The 25,882-nt window shown below is 37.4% G+C and overlaps 2 protein-coding genes and 1 long non-coding RNA gene across 5 annotated transcripts in view; 2 read left to right on the top strand and 1 right to left on the bottom strand.

Annotated features, from left to right (window-relative positions):
- Positions 1–11,135, top strand: part of phf24 (PHD finger protein 24) — a 31,136-nt gene extending 20,001 nt beyond the window's left edge. The window contains exons 4-9 of one of the 2 annotated variants that reach the window (XM_067574806.1): positions 1,462–1,540; positions 1,837–2,039; positions 2,430–2,596; positions 6,681–6,713; positions 8,405–8,482; positions 9,616–11,135. In XM_067574806.1, coding sequence (XP_067430907.1) covers positions 1,462–1,540; positions 1,837–2,039; positions 2,430–2,596; positions 6,681–6,713; positions 8,405–8,482; positions 9,616–9,712 — 657 coding nt within the window. In that variant the 3' untranslated portion in view covers positions 9,713–11,135. The remainder of the gene's footprint in view (positions 1–1,461; positions 1,541–1,836; positions 2,040–2,429; positions 2,597–6,680; positions 6,714–8,404; positions 8,483–9,615) is intronic. The other variant, XM_067574807.1, reaches the window with a different exon arrangement.
- Positions 11,136–15,160: 4,025 nt separating this feature from the next.
- prkab1a (protein kinase, AMP-activated, beta 1 non-catalytic subunit, a) lies at positions 15,161–25,758 on the top strand. 2 transcript variants are annotated; one of them, XM_067573995.1, is made up of 8 exons: positions 15,161–15,262; positions 18,480–18,662; positions 18,777–18,946; positions 19,326–19,419; positions 20,237–20,351; positions 20,706–20,839; positions 21,227–21,295; positions 23,799–25,758. In XM_067573995.1, the coding sequence occupies exons 2-8, from the start codon at positions 18,513–18,515 to the stop codon at positions 23,874–23,876; spliced, it is 810 nt and encodes a 269-aa protein (XP_067430096.1). In that variant the 5' UTR covers positions 15,161–15,262; positions 18,480–18,512; the 3' UTR covers positions 23,877–25,758. The 2 variants fall into 2 exon arrangements, with proteins under 2 accessions (XP_067430096.1, XP_067430095.1); XM_067573994.1 differs by lacking the exon at positions 15,161–15,262 and adding an exon at positions 16,262–16,506.
- LOC137170552 (uncharacterized) lies at positions 22,346–23,792 on the bottom strand. Its single transcript, XR_010924626.1, has 2 exons — positions 23,070–23,792; positions 22,346–22,807 (listed from the first exon to the last, which is right to left on the bottom strand). It is a non-coding gene; the product is annotated as an uncharacterized lncRNA (long non-coding RNA).
- Positions 25,759–25,882: the final 124 nt, after the last annotated feature.

Genomic DNA, 25,882 nt, shown 5'->3' on the forward strand with positions numbered 1-25,882 from the left:
GGTCATTTTTGCTGGCTGAGTTTTAGACCTATACTGTCATTTTTCTTGTGATGATGGGCCAACTTTTATGGGACTACACTGATTGTTGTAATGTCACATTGGTTTAGTCCATTTTCCCCACTTGTACAAATACCTGGTTACTTTTTGAGATGATTCAGAATTGCTACAGTTGAGTTTTGGTACTACAGCTCTGGTGTGCATACTATATTGTTATTCTGAAATTGTTTTCCTTTCCTGAAATTTAACCATGTTGGACTTTTGAGTGACTTTGGTAGTTGTAGAAAAACTGCAAAACTGCCGAGAGCAGCCAATAGAGGATGAGTATGTAAGAGAAAGCATGGAGGCTTTTTCAACAGCTACCAATAGCTCTTCATTGGCTGGTCTGTGGCCACAGCTGTCACTCAGCTCAGATACTTCTTACTTGGTTAACCTCTTTTAAAATTATATATGTCAAATTTTAACAAGGACATGGTGTCCCAGACTGCATCCATGCATTTTTTAGGACTGTTGCAGACAGGAAGTGAGTCTATTATCCTGTGTCATTTTTAGATTTGGAATGGGGCAGATGTAGGGCAATCCTGAATGAGTGAGTGCATGAATAAATAAATGAATGATGGATCTTATGTTTCTTAGTGAGATTCCTGTATCCAAGATGTGCTTCATAATAAGTATTTTAAGCAGAACCACCCACTTGCAGCACCCAAATATTAGCAGGAAGGAAGGACTAGGTAATTCAAGACAGTGAAAAACATGTTTGCACTGGCACATTTATATTATTTATATATATACTTATATTTCAGAGTGTGGCTTTTATGAAGCCCTGACAGATTGTGATTAAGGACTATGGAAACAAACTGGAATTTATTTACCTCAATAATCCCAAAGGCATCATTAAAGTTTCATCATGCCACTTATCTGATAAATAATGTACAAATAATATACAAATATAAATAATCAAATCAGTGTCTCCTGTGATTTTTCTTGCCTGTGGATTTGCTGATGTCTACACTAGACTGGGAAGAAATGTATATATTTATCTGCCCTTTGCCATTAAAGTAGGATGAGTGTACAGTGCTAGACACCTGGATTTAATTGAAAGAGGAGAAAGACATGATGGGTTTGTTTGAATATATGAAAATTTGAGTGAAATATCAAGCATTGTGGTAATCTGCATTGTGGTAATTTAATAATGATACAATTATGAAAAGGACATGAAATAGAACAGCACATCATGCGTATCACCTGGGAAACAGATTAGTTGCTGGAAAATGAATTCACAATCCAATAGCCTACTTCATATGCTTGTAGCTAATTGTAGGAGGCCAACTCCCTATAATTAGAGCACACTCACTTATTAAAGTAATTTGCCACTGACTATAAAAAAAACAGTGTATTACATCACTTTTTTTTTCTTTTTTTATTAAGTGTAATTCTCTGTCCTCGTTTCACCTTTTTGTGCAGGATAATCTGAACCTACTCCTGACAGATGAAGAGATGTACAGCCTTATGGAGACATTCAAGCAGTGCAAGATCATCCCAGGTGAGCCACTGAATCAAGGTTAAAAAATACATTTTGTTAAACTGCAGCAGGTGCTGGTGACACTGTCAATGTCATTGGACATGTTGGCAACTAGGGAATCTATTTATAGGGATGTGTGTGTATGTATTGTGTATATGTCCAAATGCGTGGTATTGTTTTGCGGCTTGGGTGGAGGGCAATCCGTCGGAGGTGGTCTTGCCTTTGTAGAAATTAAGGCACCGTAAGTTAATTATATCTGGAAGACTGCTCAGTGACTAATTAGGTCTGATGTGATGAATTGTTCCTTGCCGCTGTAGAGTCATGCCTGGTGTCAGATGAGCTGCTGCAGTACCACCACTTTGTATCCAAGCAGCAGTTTGATAAGGACCTGACTGATGAACAAGAGGAAGAAGTCCTGGCCCAGTTTGCAGCCCTGGATCCTGAGAAGAAGGGTCACATTGAATGGTCGGACTTCCTCTATTTTGAGTCTTTGGCAGTGCTGAGGAAGTTCCGCACTGAGGTAAAGTATTGGAATGGAGAAACAAGTTGAAATATTCAAATGCTGCCAAAATTTTGGCCTTCACCCACCCGACCTGAATTAATATTTTTTTTATTGTTACTTGATTGCCACACAACGGTTTAAATATTGTGCTTTGTTTATGGCTTTGGAGATTAAATTTGCAATTTGGTGTGACTCTGGGGTAGCGTGGGGTAAAGCAGAGCCAGCAGCTTATGTCAGACAGTGCTAATGTGATTGAGAATGATTAAGGTTAAATAAATCAGCCCTAAAAATACCGTTGCCAGGCCCCTAAGTTACAGCAATTGAAATCATAAAAGGAGAGTGGAATTAATATGAGTGATTTAAAGTGATCCAGGTCACCTGATCTGACACACATTTCATTTTTCCTAGAACTCACTGATGCGCCTGTTGACTGCCAAGGAAAGAGACAACGCACGGTCAGTGTTCCTTGGTCTGGACCTGGATAAAGATGGTGTGATCACAAGAGCAGAATGCCGCCAGGCCCAGCAGTCCTGGTTCCACAAGCTCAACAAAGACTCGCAGTCGTGCAATGTGAGGTGAGCACACCAAATGAGAGTCAGTAAATGCAGTCAGTCTATGCTCAAAAGTTAATAGTAAATTTCAAAACTAGAGCTTTATGTTGAATGCTTTGAGAAAACAATCTGAAGTATTCCATTTCAAGATTGAGAAAAAAAATTGCACAAGTCTATATACAAGTCTGGGAGGAGTTTTGGGATCTCAGTGTATGCCAACTGGCTGAGGGAAAAAGGTTTAGCTGCTTAGGGAATAGAGATAGCGAAGAAGCTGGAAACAAGAAAACAAACTGTGTTCTGTTCTCATTACGTGTGGGTCATCTGGTTGGCATGATCTGAAATAACAGTGTCCATTTCTGTTGCTTTGCAGATGACACACAGCTTTACTTGCCCAAAATATCAAATGATAAAATCAGTTGAGACAGTTTTCAGCATCAGTGTTCGACAACAGAAATTTTTTAATGTTAAATAGATTTCCCTCTGGCTAACCTGCAAGAACCCAAATGAACAATGACTCTAGATTCTCTCTACCAATTTAAATGTTCAGTTTGCAGCTTTGTTTCTACATTTTATCCACAACTTAATTGTGTTTTAGGTGCTCTTTTTAAGTACTGCAGTACAGTGTTGCAGTACTTGTTCTTCCAACTTGAATTTATCAAACTTAGGTTAGATGTCAGTTCTTGTTTATGTAAAATGCCCGACTGCCTCTTGCTTCTTACTACATATTTGGTCATTTCCATGTTGATGCAGCATGAGATCTAAGGACGAAATAAGTTTAGCCTATAATCAAATACTAATTATGTTTTTGCTACTAGAGCCCACAGTCTTTGGGATGATACCAACTGAGATGAGGTTTTCAAAATAGCATCAAATTACCATTTTATAATAGATTTATTTTCTTAGACTTGGATTTGTATTCATTGCATTTTTGTATGCATTTATTTCAATTTCTGTATTTTAAAAGCAAGAATACTACTTCCAAAACTGCTATACTTACCAAATTAATAATTCATGTAACTATATTTGTTTAAATTCTTCCCAAGTATTATTTGTATATACCTTTTAAAATGTAACATTATAAAGCATCATCATAGTTTAAAGTTTCATCATCATATTGCTAAGATGGTATGGTAATGCGTCTGAATCAGTGTATGGAAATTGTCACACTGCGTCCATAAATTCGTGTAGTACTGATTTCATCCCAGAGATTAACCCCAGGGTCAATTCATTCATGTTCAAGCTGTGAGTGGGAAAGTGGAAAACCTGATATGCTGTTGATGTCATTAACTTAGATTGCCAAATTATCTTTAAAGAGTAAATGCCTTCAATCAAAACCTGAAGATGGAAACTAATTAAAACAAATTTTCGTTCACTGTGGCAAATGTGCATTTATCAGTAAGAGATCCATACAGAAGCTTTAAGGTAAATCCCATCCACGTGAGTCTGTGAACTCAAAACCCCACTAGGCTGCAGGGCTCCACTGTTGGAGTTGCTGTCAAGAAAATGTGTTCTATCTTTGTATCTAAAAAACAGCCAAGTCATGTTAGCTTTAAAAATGGAGGAGGAGAAACAAAGTTAATACATGCATGCTTGTTCCACTGCACCATTCGCTGATTACATCATTTGCATAGCATCAAGCTTCCAAATGTTGAAGGAGAAGAAAATAGTCATAAATAAAATAAGTAAACAAAAAGAAATGCTTATTCACATGAAATGAATTCACAGAATATGAATCATTCATTAAAACAAGATTTCAACAAACCTGTACTCCTTTGAGTTTTTGCACTGGTGTGTAAGCATTTACTATTTATCATGCCCCTTGTCCAGTGTGCCAAATCAAAAACCACAGCTACAACCCCGTGATCTGCTTCGACTAAAAGTCCCTCAAGGTCATGCAGGGTCGACTAAATCACCACATTGTCGAGTCTTTGGGAGATCTGATTGCCATTGCCACAGTCACTTGGACATTTTGTTTACTTCTCTTCATTACGTTGACACTGAAAATGTCAAGCCAGTGTGCACTGACTGGGCATGTTGTTTTCTCTATCACTGAAGAATAAAAGGCATTGTTTTTGATTGGCACTTTGAGCAGTGTGGAATAAAATGCAGTAAATGCTCACACCAGTGAAATATACTAATAAAGGAATAGCAAAGGGACTTAATAAAGCCTGTGATTGTCAGTGCTTCTGCTTTGATCAAATCAAATACATTTAAATGATGCTGAAACAAGTAAAAATGGAAAATAAATATAGCCAGTTTCTCCCTTCATATTGAAGGCACCAAAGTAATGTCTTTTACTCATTAATGTTGTCTGTGCTGCCACTCAGTTGTCGTTAGCAGGCACTTAGCTGCCTGCCTGTTTGATGCTGAGTTTGACTGAATTCCTGCTTTAAATAAATTGTCATTTATTAGATGAAGCACTTGCTGTATTTGCTTGGATCTTTTGAAGAATCTCGAGGCAAATTCAGTAAAGAGCTGTTTGTGCTTCATTTGGCTGAGATCTTTTTAGGTTCTTACCCTGAAACAGCTATAGGTATGGACACAATAACATGAACATATGTACAGTATAGGGCAATCCATTATGACAACCCTGCAACAAATACCTTTGAGATGCTTTTTGATGAAGCTGCATCAAAGGAGAGACACAATATCACGTTTCATAACATAACGCAATCCAGTGCAACTCAACCACAATGTACAGCCTTGAAAACCATACAGCCAAACTGTCTTTACAAAAGTCGAACATTGTAGGCTTAAAGGAAAATTAAAAAATCTGTCTTTACTGGGCTATTATTCTACTGGATTACACTCTACAGCTGTTTTTTTAAATAGTATTTATAGCAGAAAATGCAATAAGGAATCACACTCAATATACAATACCATGAATGTTTTAGAAAATATCACTGCTCCTTTATCAATTTTACACCCAGAGACAGACTTCATCAGAGTAATAAGGAAAGGAAAATAAGCTTTATGTGTGTTTCAGTGGCAGAAAAATCAGGTAACCTATTATTTTACAGGTCTTTCAATTTTATACAAATTTCCTGGAAGTAATTTGGAAGTATTCAACAGTTCATTTTTAGGACAGTTTTATAGAAAGGGTGGTGCAATTTGGTACAAATAATAAGAAAAATAGAAAAGTAAAGTTAAATTGGTTGAGTTGTAGTTTCAAATTTAATTTTTTCAACAATTTCCTGAAAGTACTTGCTCTGTAGCTGTTCATTCTTCGTACATTTCTTAGAAATGGTTGTGCAATTTATTATATCTGTTTCCTTGTTCCCTGCACTGCTGTAACATGCAAATTTCCCCTCCAGGGATCAATAAAGTCTTATCTTAATATTGTTGTACATGGAAAATATGCTCATTAAAGATTTTTTAAGAAAGAATCTATGCCACTACTAATACAAACTAAGTATTTTTATGTCAGTCAAAGAATTGCTAATTTATTAAGAATTTTTGAAAATTAACAATTAGGAACCCAAATATAATGACTATATATATTCATTATACCCACATATAATGGAATGTAATGAATATATCATTTCCCCCATTTTTTCTTATAATTTGTACCAAATCGCCCCCCCCCCCCCTTTCTGTGAAAAGTCCTAGAAAACTGTTAACTGTTAAATACCTGGAAATTACATGGAAGATTCCCAGTTTTATCAAATTAAAGGACCTGTAAAATAAATCATGTTTGTAGCAGCAATAATACAAAGTGGAAGTGCTCCATTACAAGTAAAAGTCCTGCATTAAGGAAATGTCATGTTCTTAAATATCAGAAGTAAAGGTATTGACTATGCAGGATGATCCCTTTCAGAGTGTTACAGTATACTGAAACATATAGTTATAGTTATGTATTTTATGTAAAATCTGAATCTGGTAAGTAAGAACTACAAATGGAGTGTGGAGTACAGATGTAAAGAAGAATAAGCTGGAAATATAAGAGTACAAGTATCTCAGATTTGCACTGAAATAAATGCATCTTCCACCACTGAGGTGTGTGTGTGTACGCATGTGCTTGTTACTGCTTTTTACCACTTGTGCTGTCACATCTTCTCTGCTGTACCATTCCACCTCCCACTTATTCAACATGCGGCATTCCTCACAGACTCATGGGACTCTGCTCTCCTATGAATTGTGGGTGAGTGTGACTCAGCACTGCGCATGGCTTGTCTTCTTTTTCCTCCCTTCAACACCCTCAAGCACTCTGCAATCCTCAAGTATGCTCAGACAACCCCTCGATTTAAATTCATTTGTAATTTAACCCTCTCTCTAAAACCCTCTTAACTCCAAACTACAACTCTTTACGAGCATACTGCAATCAAAGAAGCATGCTTCCCTGAATGAAGTTTAATGAGCACAATGTGAGCCCTTCATATGATTAGGTCTTGTTATATGGAAGCATGGAGAAGATTCAGTCTGGCCTCCAATTATAGGGATCAAAAGAAAGCCCTTTGTTCTCTTTAGGGGAGCTTCACTTTAAAAGCCTCACTTATTAATGTAAGAGGACATTGTGGACCAAAAGGGTGAGGGTGTGCACATCAGTTCCACACATGACACTAAAATGCAACCCAAGACCTGCTCATTAAAACGCAAATAAATATCGAGTGAGTCAGAAAGCTCTGCTCTCTTTGATCACTGGATTACAGACATTTACAAGCTACAGTGTGAGAGTGAAAAAGTGTTTTTCAAGGAGCCATCAGTCAGAAGGTCCATTACAAAAGCTTCAATCTGACTCTAAAATATCAAAAACACATTACTCACATAGGTGTGGAAGATAATCATTTGGGATATTCTCTTGCTCCACATTATATAAGGCATTAAAAAGAAAATCCACCCTAAAACTAAATCTACATTAGGTTTGAAAATTCATTCTTCATTTTGGAGATAGGAGTTTGACAAAATAAATCTTAACTCGAGGTCCACATACTAACTCAAGCAGAGCAAACTCCATTAACTGAGGAACAAAGGGAACCTTGAGTTAAGATTTCTTTTGGATGGTTAGGGTTACTCACTGATTTTGGACAGTTAAGGCAGTATCTTGAAACAAGTTTCTCCTTAAAATGAAAACAGAGCATCAAGAGTAGTTTTGCAATGATTAGTACATTGACAGAAAATTTATTACCTACAATTTACAAGCAAAAATAACAAACATTCTCTCTTTCCAGCTTCTCAAATTTCCCCACTTTTCTCTGTCATTGTGTGATTATTATCTTTGAGTTTTAGACTTTTGGTGGACACAAATTGCTTGAAGATGTCACATGGACTCTGCGAAATTGTGATGGGCATCTGACACTTTATAGACTAAATGATTAAGCAACTATTCAATTAGGCATAAAACTAATCGGAGATTAATTGATAATGAAAATAATTGCAGCTCTGATCAAGACTTGAAAAATTATGTCACCACATGATTATTCTTGGATTTGTCCCACTGACAATGAAATACTGACTGTGGGCTCACCAATATTTTATCCAAATGAGTTATAGTTGAATGCAGTTTTGCACGCATGTAGGCAACACACTCTCCCTATACATTGTGCTGACAATGCTGTTTACTCAGCATTTTTTTCATGCTGCACTGAAAAACAAATTTCACTGACTCTGGTCGTGTGGCCATTAAAGTGAGGTGAAGTATATCCCACTACAATCACCATGGGTGCTCTGTTGTTCGAACAGATGGAATGAATATTATAAAATTTAGTGAGTTATGATTTCCTTTGTTTTTTCCCTTTTTTCAGTGCAAGGTCTTGTCCTTCATTGACTGTTGTACTTGCTAACACACACTCTTCTGTCTGTTTTTTTTTTTTAATTCTTTGTCCTTTGGTACAGTATAAGTCATGTTGGCCCCATATGTGAGAGCAGCCCAGCCAGCTCTGGCAGTGAAAGGAGTAAGACTGAAGACAACAGGTTTGTCCTCTTGTATCTTTAGTGAGTGTGTGTAGAAATGTCTTACAAAATAATTGCACTTCAGCAAATACCAGTGTTATAGTACAGTTTACATAATATGACTGTTGTGATCCTGCAGTGTTCCCTGTTGTACTATTTGTAACTGTCATCAAATAATGTAGACAAATCCCCTCTGGCACGTGTTGTCATGACTTTTGAGACTTTTCTTCATGCCACATTACAAGATTTTGCAGTAATTGCCGCTAGCGTACCAACACTTCAGGCAGTGACAACAGGGAGCCACAGTAACAAAGACAGCCACACAAGAGAGACACATTAAGTTGAATACTAATTAGCAGAACATGCTTTGACAGAGGTCTAACAAAGACTCATTTTATTACTGAATTTTCAAAGCAACATGAGGCAAATTGCAACAGAACAGAGGCCAGATACTTATTATAATAAGTTACCAAATCATTTTTTTACTGCATGATCACTGCATTTTATTATAAGATGGTTTATGCTGTGCGGGATAATGCCTGCACATGTTCATATTTAGTGAGGTTATTATGGGTGAGACACTAAAGACTCAAATCTATCAGATCAGAATTATGAGTTTTATGAGCTGAATTGTGTGTGTGTGGCAGGAAATGTCTGGCATTACCATATATTTTTCTTATTGTTATCAAATTCCATGAAAAGTCAACAATGTGTTAGTCCTTCTTTTAATGATTTCTAACTTCTTTGACATGTCTGTGGCACAGGCCAAGGCTGACTTTTATTTAAAAAAAACAAACAAAAACAAAAGGCAAATTAGTACCAGGCACCAGGATGTTCTATTGACTCAAAATTTACTGCAGTGCCCTTATTCTTCAAATGAAGGAACATGTCAGCCAGTGAAACAGGCTCACTGTTTTTCAAATAGTTTTTGGACAATAATGGAAGTCAATAAAGCAGAGGATTTAAGCTATATTGGAGTTTGGCTACACAAACAATACATGTAAGCAGGATCAGTTCATTGTTGGCTTTTTCATGGTATTTGTTGACAATAAGAACAATATAGAAACTTTAAAGTATAGTATATTGTACTTTATTTTGTGAAAAAAATGATTGATTTTTTTCCAATAATTAAAAACGATATCTATACTCAACAGGCCAGCAACCTGGGCAGACTTTTTAAAGGAGAGTGCCATCTATATTTTGGCTGCACGGCCCAATAGTTCTGCCATGCACATCCGTCTGCCACTATAGTCCAGAATCCTCCACCGCACCCAGCAGAGAGAGAGAGAGAGAGGTAGAGGGTGTACCCTATAGTCTACAGATGAGAAGAGGAAGATAGACATGATGACACCGCGAGGAAGGCAACCGAGCAAACTGGATGAAGCACTGAGCGACAGCAGATCAAGCCATCGACAGAATCTCTCCTCCTCTGCATCACCTCAACACAACAACACTGACAACACACACGCTGACTGACATACCGAAGACGCAAGTGACAGCAGCTGTCACAGGTCCCAACTCCAAAACCTTGACGACTTCCAACAAATGTGAGAGATAGGAGGAGGAAGACAAGCACCCACTCATGACTAGTCAGTCAGTCAGTGATATTTCTGAAACTTTGAGTGTAGAGATCATGCACACAAGCTCCTAGGATGCTCACACTCTGTAATAAATGACAAGTACTAGACTCTATGGCCCTCCATCTACATAGCACACCTCTCCATGCGGGTACATTCATGTGTGACAGGCTGTTACTCTTTCAAGTATTCATTCCTTTGGGCGTCATTATGTCCTAATAATAGCTCCATGCTACTGTAATGGGATTGTGTTATTTGCCAGCCAAATTATTAATCACACCACACAGAGACACATGCAAATTCATTATTGGTACTGTTTGACAAGTGGATAGACCTCTGGGAGGAGATTAACCCCACAGCTGCCATTATTGCCATTATCAGAACATATACCAAACAGGAATGAAAGCTACCTGCGTACATTATATTATATGAGAACTGCTATACATACCAGTATAAATTATTATTATGCATTAAAAAAGCTGTATTTATTCCTGTATCCTCTGATGTATCCTCTGTTCTTCCCCCATTTTCATCCATGAATCTATATTCTTCTGAAGTACTAACTGTGAAAAAGGATGTGAACGCTAATGAAAGCTAACACAGTGAGTGACATGTATATACTGCCATATAGTTCATCGTGTTCCTGTTGTGCTCAGAGCTGCACTTTGACAAGGTGGAAACATCTGCTGTCCTGTTCTAGTGTCATTATTTGCACTGGAATGCGAAGCGATGTGGTTGGACTAGTGTGTGACATAACCAACAATGATATAATGAAACACTGAAAGAGAACGAGAGATCTGGTGCAAACATTAGTCCTTTGTTAATATGCGTAAGCACTGTTTAAAAGTTGGTATGGAATTCTATAATGTTACAGTTTATACAACAGTTTGAATGCACAAGAAACTGCCTCTAGAATCACTGAAAACATACTGTAACAAATAGAACTTCATGTAGTGTTTATGACATCAAATGAAGGTTCAATGCCAGGTACTGTTAGTGAATAAAGTGTAATTATGACATGAATTTTGATTGTCTGAGGGATATGTCACAGTGCTGAAATAAATGCATGGCATTTACTCTCCTTCTTGAGAATCTTGCATTTGTGTCTTTTCTCCTTTATTAAGTATGAATGGCCAATAAACACAAACACCAACAAAAAACATTTACTATCGGGATGGATGGTATGGTTAAAATTAAAACCACAACACAAGAATATTTTGCCATAGCAGTAAATATGTGTAACAAGAGGGATTCTGCTACTAAAAAGACTAACTTTTGAAGATTTATCTAACTCATACTGCTCATGCCTCATATTGGCGTCAGATAAACCCCTCCCTGGAGCAGCGATTGTCCAGTCATAGCATAGGCACAGCATGCCTGTCAAGCTTTGGGACCTTGGATGTATTAAGAGAGCTGCATGACACCATTGCTCAGCCAATTATTACTCTTTGTACTGTGAATTTTTCCTAAAGCCTTGACAAGTAAAAAAAAAAAAAGACGTCATCTCAATGTAGACCAAGCGGAAATGCGCAGGTGGGGCCAGAGCGAGAAACACTACTGCGCATATTCAATGGAATTTAATTGTTTCATAACAGATTCAATCATGGTGTTCTTGACCTGGCTAATTGCTACATTAAATGCTGAGTCAAATGTGAAATTTGAGCTCTAAATTAGTCCAAGGCTATCCCACCCAAATAGCATCATAAATTACTGGATTAATGACAAAAATCGTTGAAAAGCTGTGATATAGCATTCACTTCATTAGTCATATTCAGCTTATGATCAAGTCCTCATGTCTCCAAACAAAGGCTTCACAAGGTTGAAACAATTTGTTTCAAGTTTCAAGTTTGATTGTGGGCCATTTTTCTGTCTTTTAGATTTGAAAAAAGGCAAGACATAAAACAGGGAAAGGCTATTTAAAAAATAGATCATCTAAGATGCTTTAATTTCTTTCTTTTTGTTTTTGTTTCCGATTCAGATCCACTCAAGAGGTTTCTAGAATCAAGTATCATGATTCTTTATTCTAACTTTTTACAAATTACTGACACTTCCACAAATGATCCAATTTTAATCTTTTGCACGTATTGCATAAAGGCTTAAAGATAAGTCTTCTTTTAATAAAAAGTGAAATGTAACCTTGGAAACCATGCTCTCGCTTTAGCCTGTATTTACCAAGAATATCAACATCATCAAAAGAGTAGACAGTCCTAATATTCTGCACAGAATATTATAACAGAGTCTTGCACAGACGTGTAATTCAGCTGCAATGGTGTGTTATGATTCAGTTTGATGGATGGTGCCAGTGGAACCATCCAGTCAACAAAGTTGTTCCAGTTCATTTAAACGTCTGGTAGACCAGAACAAATCTTGACAAGATGTGAAGCCAAATGACCAATCAAGCTTTCAAGTAAGCAGTGTGAAACTGAGAGGTAAAAGAAAGTGACAAGGTTTAAAATTCCTACTGTACAGTGTGCCATGTTTTCATGATTTACCTATAGAGGCTTTGATGTTAAAGGATAAGTCTGGAAATATTCCTTATTTTTCATACAGTCAACAAATACTGTTAAAACAAACACTGTTTAACTAACATTGCACTAGCTGACATGTTCCTTAATAACAATGAACATGGTCATTGTAGTTTTGATTAAATTTCGCATACACCATCCTGCTGCTGTGAATACTCTTTAGAGAACAAAATATGTATTAATCTGCCTCTGAAAATATTGCCCAAAAGACACAAGCATCGTCTCCCGTTTAAATAATCTATGATGAACATTACCAAGCCCATCTTTTTTAAATCTTTTTTAAGAATTCACTGGATGTTTTATTTTTAATGAAACTACATATTTGTGACCTGTTTTATGAGTTTGGAAAGCAGCATTGAGAGATGAAATGATGCATTGTTGGTTTTTGTTTTTCATAGGATTTGACAGTAAAAAAAAAAAAAAGTAGAATACCACCAGATATATCATTTAAGCCTGGATTTCACAAAGGTGCCATCGCATGAATACTAGTGTGTGAAGTGTGTTGCATGCACAGATGTGAGTCTATAAGTGTGCCAAGGCAACAAGTGTGACTTTGTGAGTCACACCCCCCCATGTGTAATCCAGAGGAGCACAGTATAAAGGTTATCTGGCTTGTCCTACAGAGCATATAAGGGCCAGCTGTTGGCTAAGGTGTTGTGATGCGGCCGGCTGCTGCTGTGAGATGAGTTCACTCAGCAGGGATGAGTAACGATAAACAAGAGTCGCAGTGTGGTCATGGCTCTGGGGAGGCAGTGCCAGAATGGAGCCACAGTAAAATGTCAGCACATCAGTTATATCACAGACTTCATCAGCAGGTTTATGAGCCAGTATGGGGTTTGAAATGAGACTACTGGATCTCTCTCTAAATTTAGGGTTAAGCTTCAGTCTTTCTGGTGTTTAGGATGTTATCAAAGTGGACATTCAGGTTGTAAATTTTATGAAGAGGTAAATTATCCTAAATATGTAATAATAATAATAATAAAATATCAAATAAGGTAGATATGAAGTGATATCTACATAGACGGACTGAATGAAGTCATAAAAATGATTCAATATTTACCCACTATCATCTCAGTCTTTGTCCTTTTGTTGTTCATGTTCATAACAGCCTACTCCATCTCTCCAACCACAATCCATTTTTAGATCCACCTCTGCAAGCAAAAACATCACATCCCACCTCCAACAGCAAGGCCAACTTCTTCCTTGGAGCCCACTCAGTCTCTGCAGCTGAGCCAATTACAGCCGTCTGGTTCCAGGACAAACGTCTAACATACCTGGCTCTTTTTATTTTATTTTATTGAAGCTCATTCGATGCAATATTTAAGTGCTACAGTGAAAGAGTTGTATGGCATACATTTCTCTCCTGCTCTGCCACCACCAAAACATGTACATAAACATAGGTGAGTGAGATTTTCATTTATTTATTTATTGAATGGGACAGTGTGCAGTTTGAAACATTAAAGATGCACAGCACCAGAGTTAGCTTGAAGCTAACTAGTCACACAATCACAGTCTTTTTGTTTTCACATTGGTTAATAGTACATTTTCTCAGTATATAGTAAGCTGGTTATAATAAGACATAAAGGCTATGAAGAGAAAAATTAAATCTCTTTAATTGAACACCTGGTGTGGGGTGACATCTGTGTACTGCAATCAACTGTGACCATGCCCATAATTTGAAGCTGTGTCTGCTGTGACATTCTAGATAATGGAACGTTGTGAAATGTAAATTCTTCTGTTTTTAAATGGTCCAGTGAAATCTAACCTCCCATCAGTTCAGACTTCTCTGTTGGATGCTTTTTTTTATTTTTAGCTGCTCATTATGTACCAAAGCCTCCAGCATGCACTGCCCCCTGTGTCTGGAGAATGTTGGAGTAGTGTTTCGGGGTGAACATCGTTAGTTCTATGTCTATTTGTGGAAAAGAGAATTGGTGTAGTTAGGGAATGGTGGTGATGATAAAACAAAGATTGTTACAAAGGGTACTGTAACAGAAGGGACTGATCTGCACCCCATGAGATGAAAGAGCTAAAGACACAGGACAGAAAAATAATCCCACACGCTATCATCAGAACAGCCAAGGGAGGCACTGCTGCAAAAAGATACACAGCAACCACCTTTTTTTAAAAAAAATGTTCAGCCTGTATTGTGTAAGCAACAGCTTTAAAGAAATGCAAACAACTGCAAACAAAATGAGAACATAAAGTTGTTCTGTGAATCAGTAATGGACCGTCTTGCAGCAGATATTTTAAACAGGTCCAACACAGGTGTAACTAATCATATTGGTAATTCCGTATCTACTATCCATTAGGTGTGTCACTTAAAGAGCCATAGTGTTATGCATGATGGCTCACTGGTATGACTGGTACACCTGAGTTAGAACTATAAGTCATCGTTATTATTATTAATTACACCTGTGCTTTTCCTTCTATGACAAGTCAAATTGTCTGCTTCATCTATAGTAGCACTGGCACAACAGCACTGCTCAAGTCAACTGTGACCACAGCAGCTGTATGAAGTTTGGCACTGATTAGGGATCCCTTCAGAGTGTGATATCTGAGGCATTACAGATCTCACATGGAGCAAAGTGTGGTCTTAGTTTGGAATTAAGGACCATTTTGAAGGTGACCTTGTTATGCATTGTTGCAGCTGGACCTCCACAGTTCAAAGGGCACCTGAAGACCTTTTGTGTGAATGGCAGGTTGTACTGACTCAATACACATGATGATGATTGCTGAAAAAAATCCAGGCAGATGTCAAGAATAGCTCAATGATGCTGTGTTTTATTTTTCTATCAGTAGGTTAAATTCAGCTGAGGATACTGTCACCAGCTGACAGAAATCAGTAATCAGTGGCATGATATACAAAACAACATAAACTAAGAGAGACAATACAATATAACAATAAGCTATATGTATGCCTACGGAATATACAACAATATACATAGTATATGTGTGTATATGTAGGCTATATGTATACCAAAAGAAGTTGTTCAGTGGCAACAACCATTTTCCCGACTGAATCTTTGCAGAACTTTTTATTTCATATTTTTGAGACGTGTTGCACATTTGACCAAAAAAATTAAGATAGTGTTTTTAACAGTTACATTATTATAAATATTACCAAAAGTACACTTTCCAGCTCACAATTACAGCAGAATACATTTTATATACATTGTAGGCTATACATTGAAAATATGGGCTCACCCGTTCGTTGGTTCATTAAATATTATATTTATATGTACAGAAGAGCTGTATTTTTCATGCTGTTCATATTCTAAATTTGACCCACGCTTCCATCTAGCGTTCAGTATATATAATTACATCTATCATTACGGAGCACTACAGACTTAGAAATGTGATTATGATAATAATCATACTGATTATGAAATACTAACATTGAAATAGTTTTCAACCATTTCTGTGGTAATAAGTGTATGTCGGGAAATATATTGTGGGAGTATTCGGGTTGGTAAATGCTACGTTGGATGGGCCAGAGGGACGAACTCTCGCGAGTGCGGGTCAGGGTTAGGCTAAGGCTAAGGTTAAGGTTAGCGTACAGGTCTCGCGAGAGATCTGTACTTGTGCGCAAATCGTCCCTCCATCGTCCGCCATTTTTTTTTTCCTAGGACGGCGAAGTTATGAGCCGCCGTACTCTGCTTCTGATTGGCTAGTACTCAGTGCCTTCGTTGGTTGGGTTGGTTAGGTTTTGAGGCATGAGAAATTGGTTAGAGTTAGAATAAGAATATCAGGGTAAGCCAATCAGAGGCCGAGTCATGACTTCGCCATCCTAGGAAACAACATTGCCTCCAGCTCATCCAATCGGGTTTCTCTTTGATCTACCGCACAAGCGCATACCAAGGGGGTGGGTTTGTTTTGTTTAGTTCTCCGGTGAAATGGGTCTGACAAGCTAACACTGACAGCTACGACCGTGAGCGCTCCTCAGGTAAAAAAGCACAACGCCTTTCTCTATCTATTGTCAATGAAATGATTACACATTTATGTGTCACTTCTAGGTTGCAGCCAGTAGCACTGTTTGAGTTAACGGGAAGTCCAGCCAATCCCAACGACACAACGCACTGATGTTAGCTGCTAACAGAGTAACGTTAGCTTTAGTAAACCGTGTAACGGTACCTCTTATATCCAGCGTTACTCAGACAACATTAACGGACACGAAATTATCTGCCGTTCAGTCAACAAAGACGAATCAAACTGTAATCCCAGAAGAGTTAGAGTCCAGTTTATATTCTTGCACATCATATTTTAATACGAGTTAGCTTATCCTTGTCCTACATAAAATGACACCTGTTTTATTATTATTATTATTTTTTAAATTATTATCATCGTCTCACAATTATTGTCAGAATATTATGCCTTGTGGAAGCAGTACTTAACGTACTTTGTTTAAACTCAAACCCCTGGAGGAACTAATAGTTATAAAATTAGAGCCTGTAATAAACGAGTGATTTCATCGTTTAACCCCAAATTGTGCTTCTCCTGTGATGCGAATACATGAGAAGCAAAACTGAGACTATTAGTGTCTATAATCAGACACTGAGAGAAAATTAACATTTCTTTATATTTCATCCAAATAGCCCACAGTGTCTAAGCGATTGGACACAAAAATACCTCTCTTTGAGAAAAGTTGTCTCATCCAGTGACTGTCTGTTTGTAGCCTAACCAGTCCCCACTCAAACCCAGACTCAGACACTGAATTCATAATATAAAATACAAACTTCCTCTTTCACCATTTTGCCTCACCTTAAACTGAGTGAATGTATTTACAGTGACACATAAAAATCACACGATGCAGTATATTTTCCCATTTGAAACAACTTTGGCTGACATTTTCAGCTTCACCTCTGGTAGTGTCTTGGATTTTGATGTGTTTTTCCTACCTTTCAGGCAGCCATTAGTTTCAGTTCATTTCACAATGATATGGAAATCAATTTGCACTGGCTTGCAACATCACTGAAATAGGTAGTCCATTACTATGAATCTAGCTTTATTTGCCAAGGTTATGACACCATTGCATACTTACATAACTGACACAACTGACAGTTTTGTAGTCAGCATTGCATTACCAACAACATGCTGCAACAGTAACATATCTAAATACAAAAATTAAAAAGTGAAAGCAGATACATGTGTTAATTGTGATGGATTTTTTTTTTTATCTCAAGAAGGTTTCTTGTCTCTTCAAGTATACTGTAGTGAAATTAATGTAAAACACAAAGCTGTCTGGAAGGTAGGACAAACTTTCATAAACAACAATATGGTGTTGTACTTTGAAAATCATCTTTAGTAATGTATCAAATAGGTGATCTGTAGTAAATAGGGTAACCACACAAAAACACTGCTACTTTTTAAATAGAGAATATGTCATGCTGAAATAAATGTTATGTTAGGATCACTTTGAACCTAACATAACAAGAAGGTCAAACTCTTAACAACGCAGGTGCCACGGGTGGTACAGGGGAAAAAATACTCGTCCACTGACTACTATCCAGTTCCCAGCTGCAGGGATTGTTTTATGATCATACAGTTACAGTGTTTGTTGTTTGTAAAACCATGTTGTGCAAAGAACTGGTATTTCCCTCATAAGTCGAGCAAAGTATAAGTCCGTCAAGACCTTCCGCGTGATTCTGACTCATTGCTGCTTGTAATTTGCTCTCTGCATATTTAAATGATCTTATACTGCTGTTGCACTCAATTTAAATCATTCTAGATAGGAACTTAAGTGCCTTAGGTGTAAAAATGTCATCTTTCTCATTTGAATGATGAGGTCTTAAAAGCAAGTTTTGTTGGCAGTACTCCAGTAGCAGCTAGGCATTAATGATTGATTACCTTATTTATAAAATGTCAGATCTTCCGCAGTCTTCTCTGAGTTGCTGATTGGCATTAAAACTCTACTTACAGTGACCTTGAACCAGTCTACAAAAAGACAAAGCCATGGGGAACACAAGCAGTGAGAGGGCTGCAATGGGCCAGGGGGAGAAGGCTCAGCGGAGGGACAGTAGGGGTATCAAGGAGGGAGAGAGGCCAAAAATCCTAATGGACAGCCCTGAGGATGCAGATATTTTTCATGGTGAAGACATGAAAGTAAGTAAGACGGATTATCTGTCATTTGGTGCCCATAGGCTCTTTTAAATTCCATTCTTGCACATAAGGTGAATGAACAAATGGCTAATAGTGATTGTTTGATGGGTATTTCAGGCTCCTTTAGAGAAAGAGGAGTTCCTTGCATGGCAGCAAGACTTGGAAGCAGAAGACAAAGGGCCAACTTTAGACCGGCCAACAGTCTTTCGCTGGACTGGAGATGGCAAGGAGGTCTACCTCTCTGGATCCTTCAACAACTGGGCCAACAAGATTCCTCTGATTAGAAGGTGAGCGGGTGTCCTATGTGGGAAAGTGTTTTTCAGGTGTCTCTTGAAATTTTGTCTGTTATAATTCTTTACTCATTACTAGTTACAATGATAAATATATATAATATAATAGGAAATGGGAATCTTTATCATTTCTCACTGAGGCTAATAGCACTCATGTGTCTTGAATACAATTTTCAGGTTGATATCCAAACTTTCACTGTATCTCTTTAGTGTGTGGAAGTAAGAATGGTTTTCTAGATCAAGTCTGGTGACTAGTTACATTCAGCTCTCCAATTAGAGTGCAGATGCATTTCACAGACAAGTTTGAAGATTAAAAAAATGAGCACTGTGTCAACTTGTTTGTGTGCCAAATGCTTCTTCTTGTCATCTGTCAAAGTCAGAACACCTTTGTGGCCATTGTTGATCTACCTGAAGGGGAGCATCAGTACAAGTTTTATGTGGACGGCCAGTGGACCCACGACCCAGCTGAGGTCAGTAATTATTCTCAAACTCAAGTATGATCTTTTTATGCCTCCATGCCGGTGACCGGTGTGTCCAAAGTAATTATGTTTTCGGGTTGTCTGTCTGTCCCATTCTCATGAAGGTGATATCTCAGGAACACCTTGAGAGAATTTCTTAAAAATTGGCACAAACATCCATTTGGACTCATGGATGAACTGATTAGATTTTGGTGGTCAAAGCTCAAGGTCACTGTGACCTCACAAAACATGTGGCCATAAATCAAGAATTCATATGCTAATTATGACAAAGTCTCACACAAATGTCTATAAGGATAAAATGATGAATGAAGTGATGATATTTTATATCCAAAAGGTCAAAGGTCAACTTCACATTTAGTTGGATACTGAATTAGTGACACTAATCTTGGGGTCTACCTCGAAACTGTGGTGACTGTATAGATCTTCTGTGCTGCCGGGTTGAAGATGTGTGTGAAGCATCCACATTTTAGAATTTGTAGCTTCATTGCAGCAACATCCATATCTGAAGCATCGTTTACTGTCATGGCTACAACTTTGTGTTCTATCAGAATCAGCTTTATTGGCCAAGCATGTGAACACATACAAGCAAAATACACTTAATACCTTTTATTAAATTCCTTCAAAGTCGTCACTACTAATATTATGAGTCTGGACAGACATGGATGTAAACTGCAACTCGATTGGTTGGCGGAAGCATACGACCTTGGGGCGGTATTTCTAGTTTGAAACAAACTCAAACAAACAAACTCACCATTTATACCTTTTTGAGCTTTAGTTATGAAAGTCACTGTTTCATGTTTCCTAACAGCCTGTTGTAACCAGCCAGCTTGGCACAGTCAACAATATCATCCAGGTGAAGAAAACTGACTTTGAGGTGTTTGATGCTCTGATGGTGGACTCACAGAAGTGCTCTGACATGTCAGGTGAGTTCTGACGACCCACTTTTACATCTGCTCTGTTAACCTTCAGTGACATTGAGCGCATTGTGTCAAGGCAGGTACAGGAAAACAAATAATTCAAATCTTTACTTGTTTTTTCTTTATATTTGGTCATTTTGGTCACAATTTCCACTCACCATCAGTGAACACTGTATCAAATATTAACCTTGATCTTCAAATTCAGTTGGGAAATTAAAACTTATTAGCAGAATTTTACAAGACATTTTGTGGTAGTGTGTATGAAGAGGCCAGGATTTCTACACAAGTCAATGAAATGTTTGAAATAATTTTCTGTCTGAGTCATACTGTCCCACCCTTGCTTCTCCTTTCCTTCATTAGACCTCTCCAGCTCTCCTCCCGGGCCGTATCATCAGGACGCCTATGTTCCTAAACAGGAGGAGAAGTTTAAGTCTCCACCCATACTCCCACCTCATCTGCTACAGGTCATCCTCAACAAAGACACCGGAATTTCTGTAAGCAACTGTGATGCAATTAATTTAGGCTTATTCCATTCAGTTATTTCCAAGTTTTGCAAGTTTACTGAGAAATCGAAGATTGGGTCATAGACTATCATCAGGCATTGAGTCATTATGAAACAAAGTCTCTAAACATGAGTCATAGGCTGTAACAATAAAACAGTAGTTTAATCAAAAACTCTTCAGACAATTCCACCACCAGTAATTGATTAAGAAAAACCTATAAAATGAGGCAAGCAATGTACCTGAAGATCTACTGGATATCATAGAAATGTGGAATTAGAAAACATTGGACAGGCAAAATAAATACAGCAAATAAAAAGATAAAGAAAACCTGTTTCAACCTCATTTATTTATTTATTTTTTCTTTCTTCTCATGTCCAGTGTGACCCTGCATTGCTCCCAGAACCCAACCACGTCATGCTCAACCACCTCTATGCTCTCTCCATTAAGGTAAGGTCTCAAGTTGACCGAATCATGCTTTTTTTCAGCATCACGTGGCTGCTAAAATACGGGAAAAACGTTCTGTGTTGACACCTGAGAAATGACCAGCTTTGCTAGCGTTTTTAGTAGAAACTGTGAGCTGCTGCCATTGTTAGAAAGCTTGCACAGCAGATTGCATCTCTGGAATGCCAACGATGATAATAAGCTTCTATAAATGGAACTGAACGACAGATAATTGCCCTCTTTTCCCACAGTGTTACAGGAAAAACAAACTAAACATGCAGGTCTATATATAAATACATATAGCTGTGTCAGACTAAATGGGGAAAACAGAGGAAAAAGTAAAACATACAAGCAGAGTACACACTTGTGCCATGCTTGTAGATTCCCATCTTAACCACCTGCAGTATTTTCCATATCAGTTGGCAGCTGGTCAGGTAGCCACTCATTAACTTTTTTCCAGTTGGCTTCATCTGTAATGGTAATTTTTCGTCTTAGAATGTGTCGTTCTCTTGAAAGCAACGCAGGTGTTGTTTGCAACTGTGATCTAGTTAGACCTGAATCCAAAATGCCAAGAACCGGCTACCCATTAAAAAATTTGAATTTCAATTCTGCTTATCGGTTCCTAAACACGACAGCCCTTTATTATGGCAAACTAAAGCTACATATCTGCAAGGACGTGGCTATCTGCCAGGATCTGTCTGCATCATGCATCGATGCAACAGCGTGTTGATTTGTTTAGACAGGAGCATGCACGGCTAACATCACATCAGTAGTGGAAGTTAGACTGTGGTAAACGCTCAAAAGTGTGGCTTCACTTTATTAAAAAACAAACAATAGGGCAAAGTGCAATGCATGTAGGAAGCTAATTAGCTGTAAGTCAGGTTGCACATCCAATTTGACCAAACATTTAAGGCAGCATGGCATCAATCTAAAAGAACGTCCGGTGTTTGATGTGTATTGTATTTATTGGGACAATGCACAAATTTAAACATAAACGTTAACATTTGATGCACTGCACCAGAGTTTGCTTTAAAGCTAATTTTCATCTGCAGTCCCTTACAAATAAAACATATAATAGCACGATAACAAACAGTACAAAGCAAAAAACACACAGGACACATTATATAAAATACAAAGCTACACACAGTAGCACATCACATACATCCACAATGTCAACCAGAAATTAATAATGTGATCTTGTCAAATTAAAAGCAAGATTATTTGAGATTATATGAGAAGACCATGAGATGAAATTTAGATTCAGTGGTTACAGAGCTGAGTAGTTTTTAGCAGTGTGTGGTGTCCTAGCCCGAGTGTCAACTTTTTCTTGTTCAGCAACATACAGGAACTCCTCAGCTGCATTCAGACTGAAAACAGCACTGTGTAAAACAATATAAGGGGCTGTGTTGGTGTGGGCATGTTGTTTAAAGTGCTGGTGAGACAATGAAATACAATCCAGGAAGTCCGATTGGAGTAACGTTTGAAGGTTTATCAGAAAAAGACTGCACACTGGTCAGACTGGATTTTACAATTCTGGAAAGTTATCACGCTGCAGCCTTGTTTACTAGTGCGCACATGTAGAAGGCGTCTGTGTTTGCGGACTTCCAAAAAAAGTATCAATGGAACCGCATGCGTATCCGTGGTCCACGTGCAAGTCCACAGCTGTTCGCGGACACAGAATGCACAAAGCATGAATTGGCCTTTATTTTTGTTATCTAAACATTGGACCTCTTTTTTTTTTTTTTTAACCATATTGGAATTAAACTGGGAATCGTATAACCTTAATTGATGAGCAGAATCGGAGTCGATAAAATTCAACCGATACCCAAACCTTCTGTGATCAAACAATTGTACAAGAGATAGATAAAATGCTGCAATATATATGAAAACTAATATTTTCTTAAACTGAAGTAAATAAATCTGTCTGTCATTAACATATGATTTCATATCATAAATTTTGAGACTGTTACTTTGTAATTTCACAGCTTTTTGATAGGTGCACTGGCAGTTTGGGACCAGCTGATTTGGCCCCTCTAGAGCTCTGTTAGTTATCTCATGTTCCTATGAAAACCTACAAGACTAAGTGCTAACTGCCAGAACTCTTACATGATTATAGGATGGTTTCATAGCTACTGGGCTAAAATAAACCTAGTGCAAAGGCACCTTTTTAGGCAAAATAATTGAATAAACAGGGCACTATAAACAAAACACTGTTGTGTGCTTTGCATTAGAGTAAAATTACTGGACATGGGGCGGTGTCCGGAATGCATTTGCTTTATGAGATGATAAATTTCACTACCACTGGGCTACCTGAACCATACTCTGTGTAACTGTTATTAAAGCCTATATATGTTTCCATACAACAAGAACAGCACACTAAAAGGTTTGCTTAGGTTAATGACATGTTAGAAGGTTTAATGTACACCTTCTCTTTTGTAAGCATGCATTTCATTGTTTAGAAAGTTGAAAGTTTAACATTTTTCCTCCATGATATTTTTTTCTGTCACAGGATGGAGTGATGGTACTCAGTGCGACACATCGCTACAAAAAGAAGTATGTCACCACCTTACTATATAAACCCATCTGATGAAAGATTGTCTTCTTAAGTCTATCCCAGTGTGTTAACTGTACACTGAGTGTACAAAATATTAGCTTCACATGTTCTTTCAATTCAGTAGAGAGATCAGGTGAATCCAGGACAGATTACTCACAGGCTTCACCTGTTAAATCCACATCATGACATGGAAGAAGCAGCTCTCAATGAGACGAAGGAATCGCATTAAGGATTAAAATAAAAGATTTACAAATTTTTTGTAAATGCATAAATTAAAACTCCAATTTAAATGTCTAAAAAGTTCAAAATGGGATATCCACTAAAACAGGTCAGTACAAAAAAAGTTTACTACTATATCTTGTACACTCATTGTATATCCAGTTATTGTACACATCTGTTTAAGGTGATACATGTCCCTCAGTCATGCCAATCCTACATAATCTGCCTTTATTTGTTCACCGACTGCCCTCTGTAGTTTTCAACAAAAGTATCTTTGCTTAGTAGACATAGAGAGGCAATAATAACCAGGTAGGACACCATGACATGTCTGTAATTAAAACAGACTTAAATGTGATGACAAGGATTGGTATTGCTGTGAAAATCTAACTGAAAGACCTCAGATACATGAGGTCACCGTCGTCTTTCCATCATTGAGACGACAACAGCAGTACAATCGAGAAGAATGTGAATGTCAAGGTCAAAGAAGGAAAAAATATGCACTGCAGTAGCTCTCCACTGTTGTTACTTTTGTTTTGCCTGTTTATTTTGAAATTGTCGAGTTTTATTTAGTGACGATCACACAGCGCACAGTAGATATTTTTCTATCGTTTGTGAAGTATTCTGTAATATATATATTTTTTACTTTGGTTGGTTGATGATGTGCTTTGTTTTGTTGTCAAAAACTCTCTTTATATAGTTATTTGCAGTGTTGTGTTCAGGACATTCCAGTCAAAACTCACATAGCAAAATGTGTTTTAGAAGTTTATTACGAGTAGTTGAGACCAAAACATAGCAATTTATTATTTTTTGAGAAATGAGTTTGGTCTAAACTTTAAAATTAGTTTTGCACTACAATGATAAACATTTGTTTTTAATGTAGAATGTGTATACAGTGAATTCTGTACACTTAATACAGCATGACAATGTAACTTTTTGAAAATCTAAGAAAATGAAAATCTAATCACAGATCCATCACTGCACAAGAGACGTAATAATTTTCCTTTTTTCATACAGTGTAAATGCATTTTTAAAACACACCAGATAATTGTTCCCTGCTGGCTGTGACAATATGACATCACTGCCAATCTTCAGTAGGAATATTAGTTTCTATAAAGTCATGTTTCAGAATTCATAGTTGATTTAAAAAAAAAAAGACATCATAGGAAACAAAATGTTGACGATATTTAAGGCATGTCCTGAACAATAGGAAAAACAGAACTCATGTGACCAACACATCAACACTGATGAAGGGACCAGCACATGATCATGACTGATGCAGTCTGTACTTCTGATGGCCTGAGTGTATTTCATGAAGTCTGAAAGACTGGAATGTGTTTGGAGTTCAAGGTATGACTTGCAGCATCTATTTACATCAATGTATCATTGTCAAATCATGACACAGATGTATAATTGCCATCAACAAATGAGACAGGACCATTAATTATTTTTGTTGTATGCTATAGGCCAGTAGAAGCTGACAATCCCCTCAGTAGAGGTCTCATTTGTTTGTGGTAAGTCTGCCGCTGGCGCTTGTCTTGCCACTGTCTCAAAACAAACATGCTAATGATTTATTGATGTTAAGATGCAACACATTCAAATAAATTGCATTATCATTAAAATGTTGACCCTTTGAACCACATAGGTGTGTATGTTTCCATTTTGAGACATTTCTATTAAAGATTAAGTTAAAAATTAATGTGCAGGTTGTTTCATCTTTGATCTCAGCCCTTTTTATTAACAGTGCTGCACTTTCATTGAGTAAATTGTTGAGTCGAACGTTCAGTCATAGTATAAAAATGCATGTATTGTCAACCTCACTC

The sequence above is a fragment of the Thunnus thynnus genome, chromosome 19, assembly GCF_963924715.1.
Source record: "Thunnus thynnus chromosome 19, fThuThy2.1, whole genome shotgun sequence".
In the NCBI taxonomy this organism is placed as follows: Eukaryota; Metazoa; Chordata; class Actinopteri; order Scombriformes; family Scombridae; genus Thunnus; species Thunnus thynnus.

Excerpts from the sequence above, each read along its gene's own strand:
- prkab1a (XM_067573995.1), top strand. The coding sequence starts at position 18,513 with ATGGGGAACACAAGCAGTGAGAGGGCTGCAATGGGCCAGGGGGAGAAG. Across the intron at positions 19,420-20,236 it reads GGACCCACGACCCAGCTGAG|CCTGTTGTAACCAGCCAGCT; the intron begins GTCAGTAATTAT and ends GTTTCCTAACAG. Across the intron at positions 20,840-21,226 it reads ACAAAGACACCGGAATTTCT|TGTGACCCTGCATTGCTCCC; the intron begins GTAAGCAACTGT and ends TCTCATGTCCAG.